A 16148-nucleotide genomic window follows, 5' to 3' on the forward strand; every position below is an offset into this window, starting at 1 on the left:
ACAATATATCGGTGTACAGAAAATTAAAAATATATCGCTATAAACTTTTTAAAAGAATACTCCATCAATTCCACAGTATATCTTCTTAAAAGCACACAGGATTGATTTTGATGTAGTTATTCATCTCTAACACACATTTGTGCTGATTTTAATCAGCTCTAGGCTCAATGGGACTCATCAAGGAAACACTATAGATCACAGCAGTCAACCTTCATTACAGTTTTGGTGATAGAAACTGTAAAATTACTCATTCATGTTAAAAGACACACAACACGGTTGTATTTAGATACAAACGAGGGTAGACAAACAATTTTATTGGTCAATAACAAATTTCAAAAAAAGGTACAAATCAATGGCTTCCATTAGCATAATCAATATTACCCACGATGCATTGCATCCATACCAACAGAGCTCAGAGCTGCTTACAGTTTAGTGCAGTCTTCATAAAAATTAGCAGAGAGAACACAACACAAGCATTTGCAAGGGAAGATGTTTGCTCAACATAACACAAATACTACAACCTCTCCTCCTCTCACCCATTTAAAAATAGTTACGCTTAATATTAACAAATAAAAACAGTACCACTGACAAGCAAGTGATTTTTACTATGTGTGTTCATTCAGCTATGTAAAGGTAGTATTGTGCCTAACCAAACCAATTCCCAGAGCTCTATAAAAGCTCACTACCCCACAGAATTTCCAGTCTATCCCTTACACCTAAAATCTTGTTGCCTGTTTTACTCCCATTATCCACCACACTCACCAATCCATCTCCCATGGCAGTCTACCATCATTCATCTTATATGGGGGAAATGCTTAATTCCCCCATTTATTTGCCATTTCAAATATCTCCCTTAATCACTCCAGATGGCTTTGTACTTTGCTTGTTCATCATTTACAGCCTCCTGTCCTCCCATACATTTTGTTCCATTAAAATTCCAAATCATTTATGTACAATGTGAACGATAATGGCCTTAGCACTGATCCCATGGCAGCCCAATAATCACCTACTTCCAACTGATGCAACTAGTATAAGGGTTACACAGAGTAACTGTAGGTAACTTTTACACTCGTGCTGGATCAACCTTCAGAAGAGCAATGCCACTTTGTCAGCTCCTCACATTTGTACCAGGAGTAGCTTCTTTATAACGGTGGGAGAATTACAGAAGGAAAAATAAAGTCAAGACTTCTGCTGCCAGTTAAATGATCTGATGCATGGATGTCAATCTGAACTAATGATTTGGAATGTAAGAATGCCTGGTGTGAAGTTCACAGCTGTTTACCACAGTAAAGGTTCGTTTGAATGTTCCACTGAATGCACCTAAAGACATCTGAAACTAGTCAATTACAAAGAAATTTAATTCTTCTATTACTAGTTATAATTGTGGTCTCAAAATCAGAAACATGAGATCCTCAAGGGAAAGTTGCAGGAAAGATACATCAGTCTACTTATTTAATCCAATTTTTCTGTATGAAACAACAGCTCTCTAAATTCAATTGAAATGTTGTATTTTTATTAACTACCAGGTCCTTACACTCACTACCAACATTGAGGGGGGTTCCAGAAGCCAACAGGAGCTGCCCTCATGGACTTGTCATCAGCATATAACACCGCCTTGCCTGAAGGCCTGCTACTAAACCTTTCAACTACCATTCAATGCCGCAAAACTCTTCCACTTATAAAACAATCTAATGAGCAATCGCAAGTTCCATGTCTATCTTAGTGGCAAGACTAGCTGAACATGGATGCTTAACAATGGTCTGCCTCAGGGGGTTGGTACTCGCACCAGCCTTTCTCTACAGTGGACATGCCCTGCATCAGATCCTGGAAGTTCATCTATGCCAATGACATAGCACTGCTGAAGCAGGCGTCAATGCTAAAGGATGCTAGTAGGATGCTCACCCATTGACCTCAGCCTACTGGAATGCTACTCCTGGACCTGGCACCTCCACCCAAGCCAGAGATGACTGTTGTGTTGGCATTCCTTCTGAACAACAAAGGCACCAGGAAAGACTTCACCGTTTCTTTCTGTAGAAGATGACTTACTCATGACCCTCACCCAAATACCTGGGAGTCACCCAGGATAGGACCCTCACCTACCAACCTCATCTCATCAACATTGGATAAACAGTAAAAACCAGGGTGAACCTGGCCCAGAAACCTGCTGAAATATAATGGGGAGCACAGCCAGAACACTTTGAACTGCAACAGTGGCCCAAGTCGACTCTGCTATAGAATGACGCACAGTGGCGCAGTGGTTAGCACCGCAGCCTCACAGCTCCAGCGACCTGGGTTCAGTTATGGATACTGCCTGTGCAGAGCTTGCAAGTTCTCCTTGTGACCGCGTGGGTTTCTGCTGGATGCTCCGGTTTCCTCCCACAGCCAAAGACTTGCAGGTTGTTAGGTAAATTGGTCATTGTAAATTGCCCCTAGTGTAAGTAGGTGGTAGGAGAATGGTGGGGATGTGGTAGGGAATATGGGATTAATGTAGGATTAGTATAAATGGATGGTTGTTGGTCGGCACAGACTCGGTGGGCCGAAGGGCCTGTTTCAGTGCTGTATCTCTCTAATCTAACGAGGCTCTGCCTCATGGTCCTGCAGCCACCACACAAAGATCGAGGACGTGCAGCTAAACACCATCATGAGGATGGTGTCAGGGATGCTTAAGTCCTCTCAAACTGAGTATTCCCGGTGTTGTCCCATACTGCTCTGCAATGCCATCGTGCTCTGTGAGATGGAAAAAAGCATGAGTAACACCCACCTTTCCATTCACAAAGACTTGAATAAACCATCACAAAAGCATTTAAAAATTACACTGACCATTCTGGGAAACAGCAGCTAATATTCACTCTGCTGATATCAACCCACTATCCACAGAATCGTTACAGCACAGGAGGCTATTCAGCCTATTCTATCTGTGCTGGCTCTCCGAAAGATCAATTTACCCTAGTTCCACTCCCCTGCTTTCTCCCTGTAGCCCTGCATATTCTTCCTTTTCAGATAACAATCCAATCCCCTCTTGAATGTCCAGATGGATGGAGCTGTGGGACGTATGCAGCATAAAAAAAAGCAACTGCTCATTACTGACCCAGCTGCAGAGGTCCCTAGCTTTGAACTCCCTCGAAGACAGTGGGCAGTGCTCACCGAATCTGCACTGGGCATGGGTGATGCAGCCATCTGCTCACAAGTGGAAGACAAGGGTGACCTGAAGTGATTATGGCCATTCAGCCCAGACCACGAACACATCACATCAACCTGTCTGCTAAGATTTGTGGTGGAAGGCACCTCATTTCTCCACTCGGCATTTCAGGAGGCCACTGAATAGTTAGACAAATTACACATCCCCTTATAAGATTTTCCTGTCATACGATAGTAGTATGTAGTAGATGGGTTTACATAAATGGTTTCCATTATAAATGTGGTCATTGAAATTTATAATGTGCAAAAAGTAGACAAAAATGTTACAACAGGAAGCAAGATTTTCCAGACAGGCAGTACATGTAGATGCAAGATTAATGTATTATAGATGTTGGCAACAGTGTTGGGCTGCATAGAACTGATATACATTCTGGGAGCCAGTGCAGATATACTACAAAAGTGAAGTTAATAGCATAATGTCTAGTCCCTGTTCCTCGAGTACAAGAAATACTGATGACAGCAGGATAACCATTTATAAACTGATGTAATGCAAATTTAAGTGTAGGGTTCGAATCAATTAGCAAACAATGTTTAACAACATTCAGCCCTTGCTGCAATGAATCAGTTTTGCTTTGAATTACTGTACTTTTGGAGTTAAGAAATAAAGTTATGTTTAGCAAGCATCTTCCTTCAAGTATTTTAACAGAGAAACCTGGAAATTTGCTGAAATATATTGTAGCCCATCATGCAAAGAGCTGCCAAGTTCATACAAATAAAAAAAACCAAATGCAACTTCAGCTGTTACATCCACAGGACATGTTAAACCAGACTCAGCAGTGGGTAGAAAGGACAAGTGACTGCACTGGCAGCTGTTTCACAAGTGGAGACGGATGCGGCTAACAGGACAGTCACCGTGAACACTGGTCAGCAAGGAAGCTGCTGGGAACGTGACCACCACCAACACCCCCCCGCCCACCCACCGACCCCTCAACGAATACAAACTATTGATTGTCAGCAAAACCCTTCCACACAATTATATTGCTATACACGCCACTTCTACTCAACGTGACAACACAAACGGCCTGTACAGAGGAGCTACCACGATACAGAGTGCAAGATGAACATTTAACTTGTCCATTTGGTGCATTAGGATATTCTGTCACTTACACTGGACGAACCCAAATACCAGTCACTAACAAAATCTGATTAACAGTTTAAAAGGGAACACAACACAAAAGGGTCAAACCAGTCTTTAGATTTCATGTTAAACTCTTGTTTAATTCTTTTATAGACAGATAAAATACCCTAAGATGTTAGGCACCCTATTATTTTCTTGTTAGAGCAATGGGTAATGCATGCCATTTGATCATTGTTATTTCTTGTCTCAAATTGATCTTCCAGAGTATTGCTCCACCTCATCTCCAAAACAATGTAATTGAACTGACTTTATCATTTGTACTTTGGTCCTAGGTAGCATTGCTTTCCTTACAGCATTAAATACTAATAGAATCATTGGGCAGGATTTTGGCTCCAATATGGGGGGGGGTGGGAACGGAGGCAGGCAGGCACGGAATTTCCTGACACCGACTGGCATGCCAGTTCTCCGCCAGGGTCCTGACTCGGCCATTTTTCTGGAGGCTGGTTCGGGCGAGAAACGGCTACCCGCCCACAAGTGGTTAAGGTTGTTAAGTCAATTAAAAGGCCAATTAAGGCCACGGATTGAGGCCAAATGGAAATTTCCAGTCGGCCTGCGGGCACCCCCCCCCCCCCGTCTTCGGGAGCACAGCAGATGCCTGGAGGTGGCATCCCGGGGGGGGGGCCAACATTCCACGATCACTTTGAGGAGCCTCCCACCAGCATCCGCCATATCTACCTGGCCACAGGCCACCCTGTGGAGGGGTTTCCCCACCACAATGGTGGACAAGCAGCTGTGGCCATTTGTAATTTCAAATATGATAAAAATGCTGAGATGGAGGCACCCTCTCTCTCCCTTACCTGCAACGGCAGGCTGCAGCTCCTTTAGTTCTGCAGGGTTTCCTATTGTCCCTCCAGCTCTGAGAGCCTGCCCACTGTCCTTAATTGGATGGCAAGCCTGCCCTTTGGTCACTGATTAAGGACAGTGGCGTAGTGGTAATGTCACTGAACTGGTAATCCAGAGGCCTGGGCTAATGCCCTGCGGACATGGCTTCAAATCCTACCATGGCAGCTGATGGAATTTAAATTCAATTAATAAAAATCTGGAACTAAAAGCTAGTCTCAGTAATGGTGCCATTGTCATAAGAATCCATCTGGTTCACTAATATCCTTCAGGGAAGGAAATCTGCCATCCTTACCCTACATTTGACTCCAGACCCACAGCAATGTGACTCTTAACTGCCCTCTGAAATGGCCCAGCAAGCCAGTCAGTTGTCAAGGGTAATTAGAGATGGACAACAAATGCTGGCCTTGCCAGTGATGCCCACATCGCGTGAAAGAATTTTAAAAAAAATCCAGCAACAATCAATGTCGGTTTACTGCTGCTAACATGGTGTGGGATCAGGACCTGCATTTGATTCTGACATTGCGGCCCGACCCAAAACAAAAATTCCTACCCAATATCCTAAATCAGTGGCAATCAGACTGTGATGTTTTATTACTTCTACCAGTAGTTTTATTCTTATTGACAACGATTGCTATCAACCACAGTCAATTGTTTTTATGCTAGGGAGGAGTGACCCAAGGTTGAATTTCAACAATTCAGAAGCAAAATACCATGTTATTTACGAAAGCGAATCACCACCTTTTAGACGCGATAATAACAGCCTCTGAATGGTACGTCAATCAAGACTTGCTGACGAACAGCAACAACGGTTTTTGAAAAAATACTGTTGCATTTTCTAGTAAAGGCCTAGCCCTGTAGATGCCTGGCACAGTGGCACAATAGCCATGGATGTGAAACAGGAAGTCACATTCAAAAGGTAGGACATACAGCCATGTCATACTTTCAATAGTTAGTTCAATCCTTCACTATGCCATTGGGCAGGAAAAAGGGATCTCTTGACCATACATTCCACTGAAATGGCTTCCAAGGTGGCCTATGCCAAAACCAAAGAATGGAACAAGATATTAGAGAGTGGGACAGGTGTGGGCAGTAAGGGGGGATGTGGGCGGTGGAGGGGGGTGGGGGTGGAAGGGGCCACGATGCATGGCCTGAATTCTGATGTTTGCTTTGCCAATTCTGATTAACCAAAGCTTCTAAGTCAGGATACAGAAGGGACACACAGTGTAGTGTAGTGGTTATATTACTGGACTAATAATCCAGAGAATGCAAGTTCAAATTCAGTCATAGCAGTCTGAGAATTTCAATTTTTAAAAAAATCTGCAAATATAAAGCTGGTAAGCAGTAAAAAAAGTCACAAAGCTATCAAATTGTCATAAAAACACAACTGATTCAGTAAAGTCTTTTAGGGAAGGACACCTGCCACCCTTAACCAGTCTGGTCATATATGTGACTCCAGACTCTCACCAATCTGCCCGCTGTATCAAACCACTAGAGAAGCTCAAGTCCCACCACCACTTTGTTAGGGCAACTATGGATGGGCACTAAATGTTGGCCTTGCCAGGTGATGCCCACATCCTGTGAATGATTAAAAGTAAAAATCTAATTTTTAATTCTTTTTTGAAAAAAACACTTTTGTTGCCAGTTGATATTTTAGAGATTTCTGGGCATCCAACTCAAAATGGACTGGTCCAAAATGTCAACAAGTCACAACTGAAAGCAGTTTAGCAGAGTAGGGAACATTGGGCTGAAATACAACATGAAGAGACAGTTTATAGTCCCAGTAACTGCTGGTTGCCAAGAACAAAAAACAGAAAATACACAGCAGACCCATCAGCATCTGTGAACAGAAAAGACTGATTAACATTTCAGGTGTAAAGTCTTCACAGACATAAAACTGACATCTGAAGAAGGGTCTTCACCAGAAACATTATTCCACCTTTTCCTATTATTGCTAAGGTGTATTTTCAGAATCTTCTGTTTTTATTTCAGGTCCCCAGCATTCCCAGCTTTTTCATTTAATTTAATTTCTATGGAATTTAAAACCTACCAAAGTCAAATATTACGTGAATTCTATACCACCTTAACATCTTATTTCATGCCCAGAAATCCACTCGAAAACAGTTACCAGAACGTAACAGACAGTTAAAATACCAAGAGTGCAATCTACTGAAGTAAAATAGGACGAGCCATGGCTGAGATTGTAGTCCTGAAGAGCCCCAGACACTGATGTTCAAGCTTTTGGTGACTAAATGAAACAGGATGAATGCTTCTTAATCTAAAGTGACTACTTTCCAACTGTACAATCTAGGGTTACACTAATTGGTGTAGCCAGGGACATTGCCCAGCATCCAATCAATGGAAGAATATTCCAGATGCTATTGCAGTGCTCAGTTTTTGCTGTCTGACGGCAGGCTGACCAAATTGTAGTTTGTCTCTCAACAAAGGATGTACCAGTAGTTAAATGTAGGAAACTGCCAGGACATGCCATTTTTACAAGACCAAAAGCACAGTAGAAATCTTTGAATAAAATCTCAGCATAGAGGCAACATCACACAAAACACATTTTTCAGTAAAGCTACGGAATGTCGGAGCATTGGTAAGTGGATGCTAAGAAAGACCTTGTTCCCATTTCAGATCTCTTCTCCACGGCGCCCTCTCCATTTTTACCAGTTTGAATGGTCATAATGAATCATACACTCCCAAAAGACTGAGGTAAATATATTGGTATAAGAAGGAATGGGAAGAAGAATCACCTTTGTCACACTGACCCATTAGAATAATGCTTATTACTGAAAGATGTCCACTATACTCAAAAGGTTGAATAAACAACTGAGCTGTCTGCAGCGATATTCTACTGACCAGTGGCCTACTTAAAGGTTACTCCAGCTCAACCATCACTGCTTTTTTACCTAACATGAAGTCATTTAGCCAGGACAAAAATCAAAGACAGTTTAAATTCCATGAATTTTAAACGAACCCCACAAAGACACCAGCATTACAGCATTGCAATATCAATCCTAATAGACCAAATTTCCTGAATAAATATTTTAGTATTTAACCTGACTGTTCCTAGAGTCTACACCCATTCAGATTTCTCCATTAGTCACCCTCACCGATGATGGTCAGAATCTGCACTTCTGCACCTCACTCTAGCATTACACAACATTGTCTGGGGCATTACCGAATTTTAACTTTGTTTGCTGACCAGTTGAGGGCTACAAGGCCCAATAGGTGGTATTAAATATTTAATTTCTTAAATGAACAAAATGTCAAACATTCTGAATCATCAGGTTTCCCCTCAGCTCAATACTAATGCTTATGGCAGCACACATTGTGAGTATGCATTGCAAGAACTTCAGTTTTATCTTAAACTTATACTTTATATAAAAAAAAACCTATTTCCAAAATCAACTGTTTGCTGTCAATGGCTCAGGAACAGCTACAATGTTAGATCACCACAGAATTGGTCCATTTAAATGTAGAGAAGAGGCCTCTCTCAATAATGAGATGCAAGATTCACTTATTTAGAGCATTAGAAGGTTAGCACACACCCATATATAAAATTGCATTCTTAGGTTTAACTCATCTAAACAAAAAATATTTAAAACATTTTTTTTTTAATAGTTATGGGAGTCCTTACTCTTAGTCCCTGAGCACTGCAGCAAAGCAGCAGTGTGACTGGCATATCGTTGAGGCAGGCTGATGTATGGCTAGAACTTTGACATGCAACTGAGTCACACTGGCAGTGTTACTGAGTGCCAACCTATGCCAGCTCTGTGACTAGCAAGTCTGGAGAAACTCCTGGATTTATGGAGTTTAGAACACAAACCAACTAAAAATTGAATCTTCCATCGTTAGGGTTTTCTCAATTAAGCATCAGCTCTTCTGCTGTATTGAGGATCCAATTTACCCAGTTAATAGCATTACACATGTAGGAGATGGCACTGGAATTTGCCAGAACTATACAGTTCCAGGTATAAGTGCATTGGGCCCTTTTACCCAGTATGTACCTATAGGTGTATTAGAACTGGCAGGTCATCAAGGTGCCAATATGACAGCAGCTATCAGGTCCACCAGCAGAGTCACATGATGGTAAGTGAGTCACCATCATAGAAAATGTCTGATTCACTAATTTGCAAGCAAGTCCAATCCAGCATATCCAGAGCAGAGGGGATGGCAGCTGCATAAAGATTTTTCACTCTCAGAAAAAAGACTTTGGAAGGAAAAGAAGTGTTGTGTTTGAGTAATTGGAGTAGACTATGAATGAAGCCCCACATATTACAGATGTCTTCTTTCCCAGAATAGATCCTATTATATAGAATCACCTTTGGACCAACAGAGTAGGAAGTTGTAATCCAACTTACACCACAGTGTGTGTGCTTGAATGTACAAATTGCACAGGAAGTTAAGACTGATCTTTATCTGCATAACTCCATGACTTAGCCCTTCTTAGTATTTCAAACTTGAAGCGTGCAATTTTATCAACTGACTAGAATTAAAACCACACTAAATAATGTAAAAATATTCAGAGCTAGGAGTCATCTAGCTTTAGGAAAGGATTACTTTTCATGGAAGTGAATATCAAATAATAAAAAATAGAATGGAATAAACACCATTGAACTCAACACCTGATCTGATGAAGTTTACCTGCCTATCTAGTTAACTTCTCTTTTATCACCTGTATTATCAGATGAAAATCTAGCGACACTACAGCAGCCAATCATATTCTTCTAGTACTTTATCCAACATTCAACTATGAAAGTTTCAGCCAATCAGCATTCTTAGATGGTGTAATCTACTAAAGATCTGTAAAAAGGAAAAGTACAAAAGGCCCAATAAAAGCCACAATTTTTCTGTCTAAAATCTTTCAACTGAATAAAATTCACTGAGTTAATCAAATGGTACTAGTTGGCAAGTCTGAATAATTCCCATAGCAGCACAATTTTAAGCAACTGTTAAAATGACTCCTTGCTTTGTGGGAGCAGCAGAAGCTGTACTTCATTTATCAGACAACATTCTGGCTCTCACAGTAGAGGTTCATGAAGCATTTCATGCAAGTACAAAGCAATGTTGATCCAATTACTATTTGGGTTTAACGATTAAAAAAAACCAAATAAGTTGTGATCTCGGATGGATCATTTGCGACCACCTTAAGCAATCTGCAAACTCAGATGATGCCGGAATCCAGAAGCCAATGGTGGATGGGGCTTGTTCCCGATACAAGAGATAATTTGACTAAATTTATCATAAATAAATGCGCAAAACAGTCTTGCTATCAGGTCAAACCTATGTGGCACTTTCCATGATACCTGGAACAATCCTCGTTAGATATTAGGGAGAGGATTCAAAGTATCAGCAACATTAAAACATCACCAGCAGTAATCTATAGGATGACCTTTAGACACGGAATCATCATATAAAGAAACAGAATGCAGGCTCAAGCTCACCTAGATTTCAGTGTGTGAATTTATTGAGCCCTTTCTTACTGATATTTTTGAGTTTTTTAAAAAATATCTCAATTGGAAATTTAAAAAATTTAAAATATTTAGATTCCTGTCCCAACTTTTCAGCTGTCACAAAGATTTGACCTCTAACCTGTTCTGTAATTTCTTTCCAATTTGCAAGTAACCAGTTTCCAGATAGAGAATTTAAAATACAAGCTGTGATTGAGATCTCACCACTCCCGAATGTCACTTGCCTGTAGCACCCCCTCACACCCAGAAGCAATAATCACATCACAGGCAGCAGATCTACTGGTTCAACATTCTGGCGAACAGGAAGGTTTAAGAGCATTCAGAAGGGGCCCCAAGCACAAGGCTCTCAGATAATATGTACTGAGAATGGAATGATTGTTGCATTTAAAATCTGCTTCTGAGCCCAGGCCACGCCATCAATAACCAGCATGTTGATGGTCTCTATTTGGACTTAGACCCGGTTAGAGTAGTGGCAGCTGTGAGAATGGTTGGTCAGCAAGTTTTGTTCCGTTGGTACTGCAGAATGTGGCGAGGAAGGGAGAGGGCATTCATCACAGGGTGAACCTTGGAAAAGAAATAGGACACTGTTAGAGGCAGGAAAGACAGTGCCCAATAAGACAGTAAATACTGAGAACCGACCAGAGACAAATTGGACCATCATAAAACACAACATGGGTGCTTTGAAAAGACAATCGTCAGATCTTAGATATGGGCTTCATTCAGCCTCAATGTAAAACATGACGTTGACCCATACAGCACAATGTACATCTAGTCCCTGAGAAAATAAACCTGCTCTTTACTGTCTCCACTATCACATGATTAGAGTTGCTAATAACCAAACAGAGAATCTTTGAGATTGAGGTGGCTTCAAGATGACACACCTGGTGATGGAAGTTTAGAACTAAGTAAATGCTCTAGCAGATTTGGTAATCCTGTATCTGAACCAGGCAGTATTGCAGAGCACAGTTAATGCTTGACCAGCCAGCCTGATTAACTAACACTACATGGGGAGCAGTAGATTGGAATTCTTTTCATACAGCTGCAGATAACTCTAGCAGCCAAACACTGACAGGTAGGGTATCTGTTGCTGGGCAAACAACAGGAAGCTTATCAGTGGTTCCATGCTGCTGGGTATACAGTTTTAGCTAGTTACATTCAAAACAGTACACCATCAAATACTTGAGCATTCCAAAACCTTTGCTTTGCCAATCTGCAACAAATCACTCAATTTCTGTAGGATGTCCCCATGGGGAGACTTTGTCCACTCCACATCTGTGTGGTGACTCGTAAACTTGGGTTTCCACATTTGCCAGACACCCAGCAAAACAAAACAAAAAACTTAAAAGTGCAGGGCAACAATTCCATACAAAGACACGATAGGTAGATCTACATTTTGACTGTAAAAGGGTTTTTTAAATTCAGGACTTCTTTCAAAATAAGGTATCATGGTAGCAGGGAATTTGGTTTGTGTCAAGCTTAAATGCAACAAGGAGTTTAAGCTCTACCCAGATCAACTAGCCTTTCAAGAATAAAGAGCTTCCTATTGCGGTGACTTCCTCTTTAGATGCGGTGATATAATTGAACACAGTCATTTCATATTGCCAGTACTTCCAATACTGGGGACAGCTGATTCAAAAAATTCTCTCAAATGAACGCAGATGTTGGGAAATTTTAAAAATTCCCCTTGTATCCCCCACCTGCCTTCAACTGAACAGGATGATGGCTTGCATTTCTGCCTCAGAGGTGGAAACATCTGAAGATTTGAACACTTTTATGGCCATCAATTATTGGAAGAATTAAGAAAAGTCTGAAAAGTGTTTCCTCTCCCCTTCCTTGCTCAGCAGTCCACCCACACCACCAGCCGTGCCAAGCTGAGGAGGCAGGGCTTCACCTGGTCCCAGGCCTTTAACTATTTTGTCCTGAGGCTGGGAAGTGTACATAATCTACGTTTAGCAACTCTTTCAAACTCACTCCCATTCCTCACCAGGGGTGCACTCCACACCTCACAACCATGGCATGGCTGAGCTGAGCATCGTCATTTGGGAACCACAGCTGCATCCCATGACAAATGCAGCTCGCTGAACTGCAATGTATTGCACTGCTGGTCATTTCTCCTTAAAGGTTATTGAAGGCTGAAAATCCTCAGTTTTTTTAGCATAAGTCTGGAAGAACCAGAAAATAGACCAGGATCTAGATATGCTGGGAGTTCCCACAGGATCCTGTAAAGTATGAAGCCTATGCCTCTTAAAGGGCAGCGATGCAGTAGGAAGGTGGGACAACACGGCCTCCCTATGTTGCTAGTCCTCATGATCTCAACCACGCAGGTTGGGTAACCTTTGGATGCCAGTATGAAACGTGAGAAAGGACAGACTGGATGCTTCGCATGTAGAAATAGGATCCACCTTGGGGTCCAGTCCTGGATCCCCTTGCAAGGGGGTCTGTGGAGGCAGTCTTTCTGCAGCTGAGGCTGTCAAGCAAATTTTGCAGCAAGAGGGGACGTCAGGTATCAGAGAATCACCTAGAGTCGAAACCTCAAATGAGGTGCTGTCCCAGTGGCTCTACGTATTCCAGCGGTACCAGGAGCTGGCATGATCCTGGCATAAAATTGTGGATTTTCAGGAACATGCTTAGACTTCAGTTAAAAGAAACTGGCCTTCGCAATTCCAGCTCTCCACCCATACACTAGGATGCCCCTTTCCACAGTCCCAAGGCTACTGAAATGAAATCTGGTAGTGAGTTTTCCTTCTATGGGAAGACATTAACCGGCTTAATCCATCTTGTCCTGCTTGAACAGTACTTTTTACTGTCTGATGGCGGAATAACTAATCCCACCCACCTAATCTTACAGTGCTTCCACTGCCAACATACCCAGATTTCAGCAACGTTATGAAACTGATCTGGAGGCACTGCAGGGGGAGGCCAGGTTGCCACAGTACAATGAGTGTGATTTTTGAATGACCACGCATGCAGAGCCATTGGTTTGCCAGTAAATCTTGTGGGATCTGTTCTACACCATAAAGAGGGCATGAATAATGGAGGTGGAAGAAGTTCAAAGCCTAGACTGCAACCCCCTCCCCCATCAAACTTGATCAAGCTGGTGGCGTGTACCTGAGCATAGGTGCAACCTGCAGCACATTTCATGTATAGTATCAAAGCTTTACAAATCCTTACCGTTTTTTGAATCTCCTCCTGGTACCAGCAGTGTCCCATGGCATGGACTGGTTGGTGTGTTCTGCACTGACCCTTCCTGACTGGTGCCCAATTGCAGTTTCCTCATGTGACGTATAACAGCTGTGGCATTAAAAGCTTGCTGTAAGAAAAAAATGGAAATATCTGAGTGACGCAAATGGTGGTGGGGGCGCGGTATAGGGGGTGCATAGGGAGAGGAGAGGTCAAGAGGAAGACACAAACACACTGAGGAACTCTACGGAGGGTGAGGGAAAATATACACACTCCAATGGATGAGAAAATTAGTGCACAAAGATACGATGCTGCTCTCAATTAGATCACTTTTTTATTTTATGCAGTAGTGTCACAAGGGGCCTTTTCAACAATATCCCTGTAGTAAAATGAAGACATTGAGGCCAAAGGCTCCACTCCCTGTAGCTACTGCACCTTCCTGGAAATCTCACTATCCTTCACAGATTTAAAAATTTCTTAGTGCTTTTGGTTAGCTGTTGATCAGATGATGGTTCCATTCTACACATCTGCACAGCGCGTGTCATGTCATGTACAATAAAGAGTTTGGAGAATAAAGATTTCCTGTCAGATCTTTTTTGAGATAGTGGATCCACATGGATTAAGAAGAAAGGGAATCAAAGAAATTTCATTTAAATTGTTCATTTCTAATACACAGCCTAGAGATATCATTTGTGCTGTCAAGCAGATATTCCAAGGCTTTTGAAATATTGTAACTTGGTGTTAGCCTAAATGACCGCAGCACGACCCCTGAACGTAAAGCATCAGGTGTTATGGAGAGATGCAAAGTGGTGTGGGTGACTTCCACTTTTCACCTCTCAACAGACCGCAGACAGTGTTTTAAAAAAATAGTATTTTAGTCCCCGAGTGTTTTAAGGGTCAACTAAATAGGCAAATGACAGGTTTTCTCGTAGATTATAAAAGATAAATATTTATTTTTGCACAATAACTGAAAAATATTCGCAAGTTCATCTCCTCACGCATTCTCACACACACATTCTGACACACACACAAGATAGAGAGAAGAGTGTATCAAGCCATTAGAGTCCAATTGTTTTAAGAGAGTTCGTTTAAAAAAAAACATTTAGGAACATAGCAAATAGGCCATTCGACCCATCGAGCCTGCTCCACCATTCAACCAGATCATGGCTGATCTTCTACCTCAACACCATTTTCCTGCACTATCCCCATATCCTTTGATGCCTTTAATATGTAGAAGTCTATTGATCTCTGTCTTGAATATACTCAGTAACTAAGCCTCTGCCACCCTCTGGGGTACAGAATTCCAAAGATTCGCCATCCTTTGAGTAAAGAAATTCCTCTTCATCTCAGTCCTAAATTGCCTTCCCCTTATTCTGAGACAGTGTCGTGGTTCTAGACCTCCCAGCCAGAGGAAACATCCTTCTTGCATCTATCCTGTCGAGCCCTGTAAGAATTTTGTATGTTTCAATGAGATCACCTCTCATTCTTCTGAACTCGAGAGTATACAGGCCCAGTCTCCTCAATCTCTCTTCATAGGACAATCCCGTCATCTCAGGAATCAGTCTGGTGAACCTTCATTGCACTCCCTCTATGGCAGGTATATCCTTCCTTAGGTAAGGAGACCAAAGCTGTATACAATACTCCAGGTGTTTAGAAGCTTTCTGGGAGGAAATCTTGCAGCGGTGCAGGCCTGAATGTTCTTTGTCTTGGAAAGGATGAAGTGTTGCAGGCTCCTGTGGTTAAGCCTCAATCTGAAGTCGATGGGGGAAATCCTGGTTCACTTTCGCAGATGGGGAGTTCCAAAGTCACCTTGAAGTTTCTCTGCTACAGTAGTTAAAATATGTTATCAGCAGGCTCCTGCTTATCTGGAACTGTCTCACAGCTGTTCAGGCTGGAAAAGACCTACTCTGGCTGTTCTGATTCTCTCTCTCCAGAGAGATACCTTTATAAGGTAGAAACATGCCAGGTTGGGGTGTTGGTAGGGTGACTAAGGACTCTCTCCCCTGGGGTGATTCATACAAAGTTCCAGGATATGGGAACCATGGTTACATGATGGTGTTTGAATGTAGTCCATTTTGATAAATAGGTGTTGTTTCACACCTATTATTTTGGCCTTGGCTTCACAGTCAGTCTGTCTGCAAAAGCATTTGTTAGCTCTATTCCTGCAGATAGAGTTGTTCGCATGGAATGGGCTGTTTATCCATTTCAATGTATTTTTCCAAAGCTAATTCAGATGTGGATAACAGTTTCAGTTTCAACAGACAAACGTGTTTACTGACAGTACAGGAGGGGTCACCTGACCGCTACTCCATTTT

The 16148-nt window shown here is 42.0% G+C and overlaps 1 protein-coding gene across 1 annotated transcript in view; it reads right to left on the bottom strand.

Moving 5' to 3' along the window:
• Positions 1–294: 294 nt before the first annotated feature.
• Positions 295–16148, bottom strand: part of LOC137380181 (calcium/calmodulin-dependent protein kinase type 1-like) — a 202124-nt gene continuing 186270 nt past the window's right edge. The window contains exons 11-12 of the mRNA XM_068051945.1: positions 13825–13963; positions 295–11217 (exon numbers count right to left, since the gene is read on the bottom strand). Coding sequence (XP_067908046.1) covers positions 11105–11217; positions 13825–13963 — 252 coding nt within the window. The 3' untranslated portion in view covers positions 295–11104. The remainder of the gene's footprint in view (positions 11218–13824; positions 13964–16148) is intronic.

This window comes from Heterodontus francisci, chromosome 19 (assembly GCF_036365525.1).
Source record: "Heterodontus francisci isolate sHetFra1 chromosome 19, sHetFra1.hap1, whole genome shotgun sequence".
NCBI lineage: Eukaryota > Metazoa > Chordata > Chondrichthyes > Heterodontiformes > Heterodontidae > Heterodontus > Heterodontus francisci.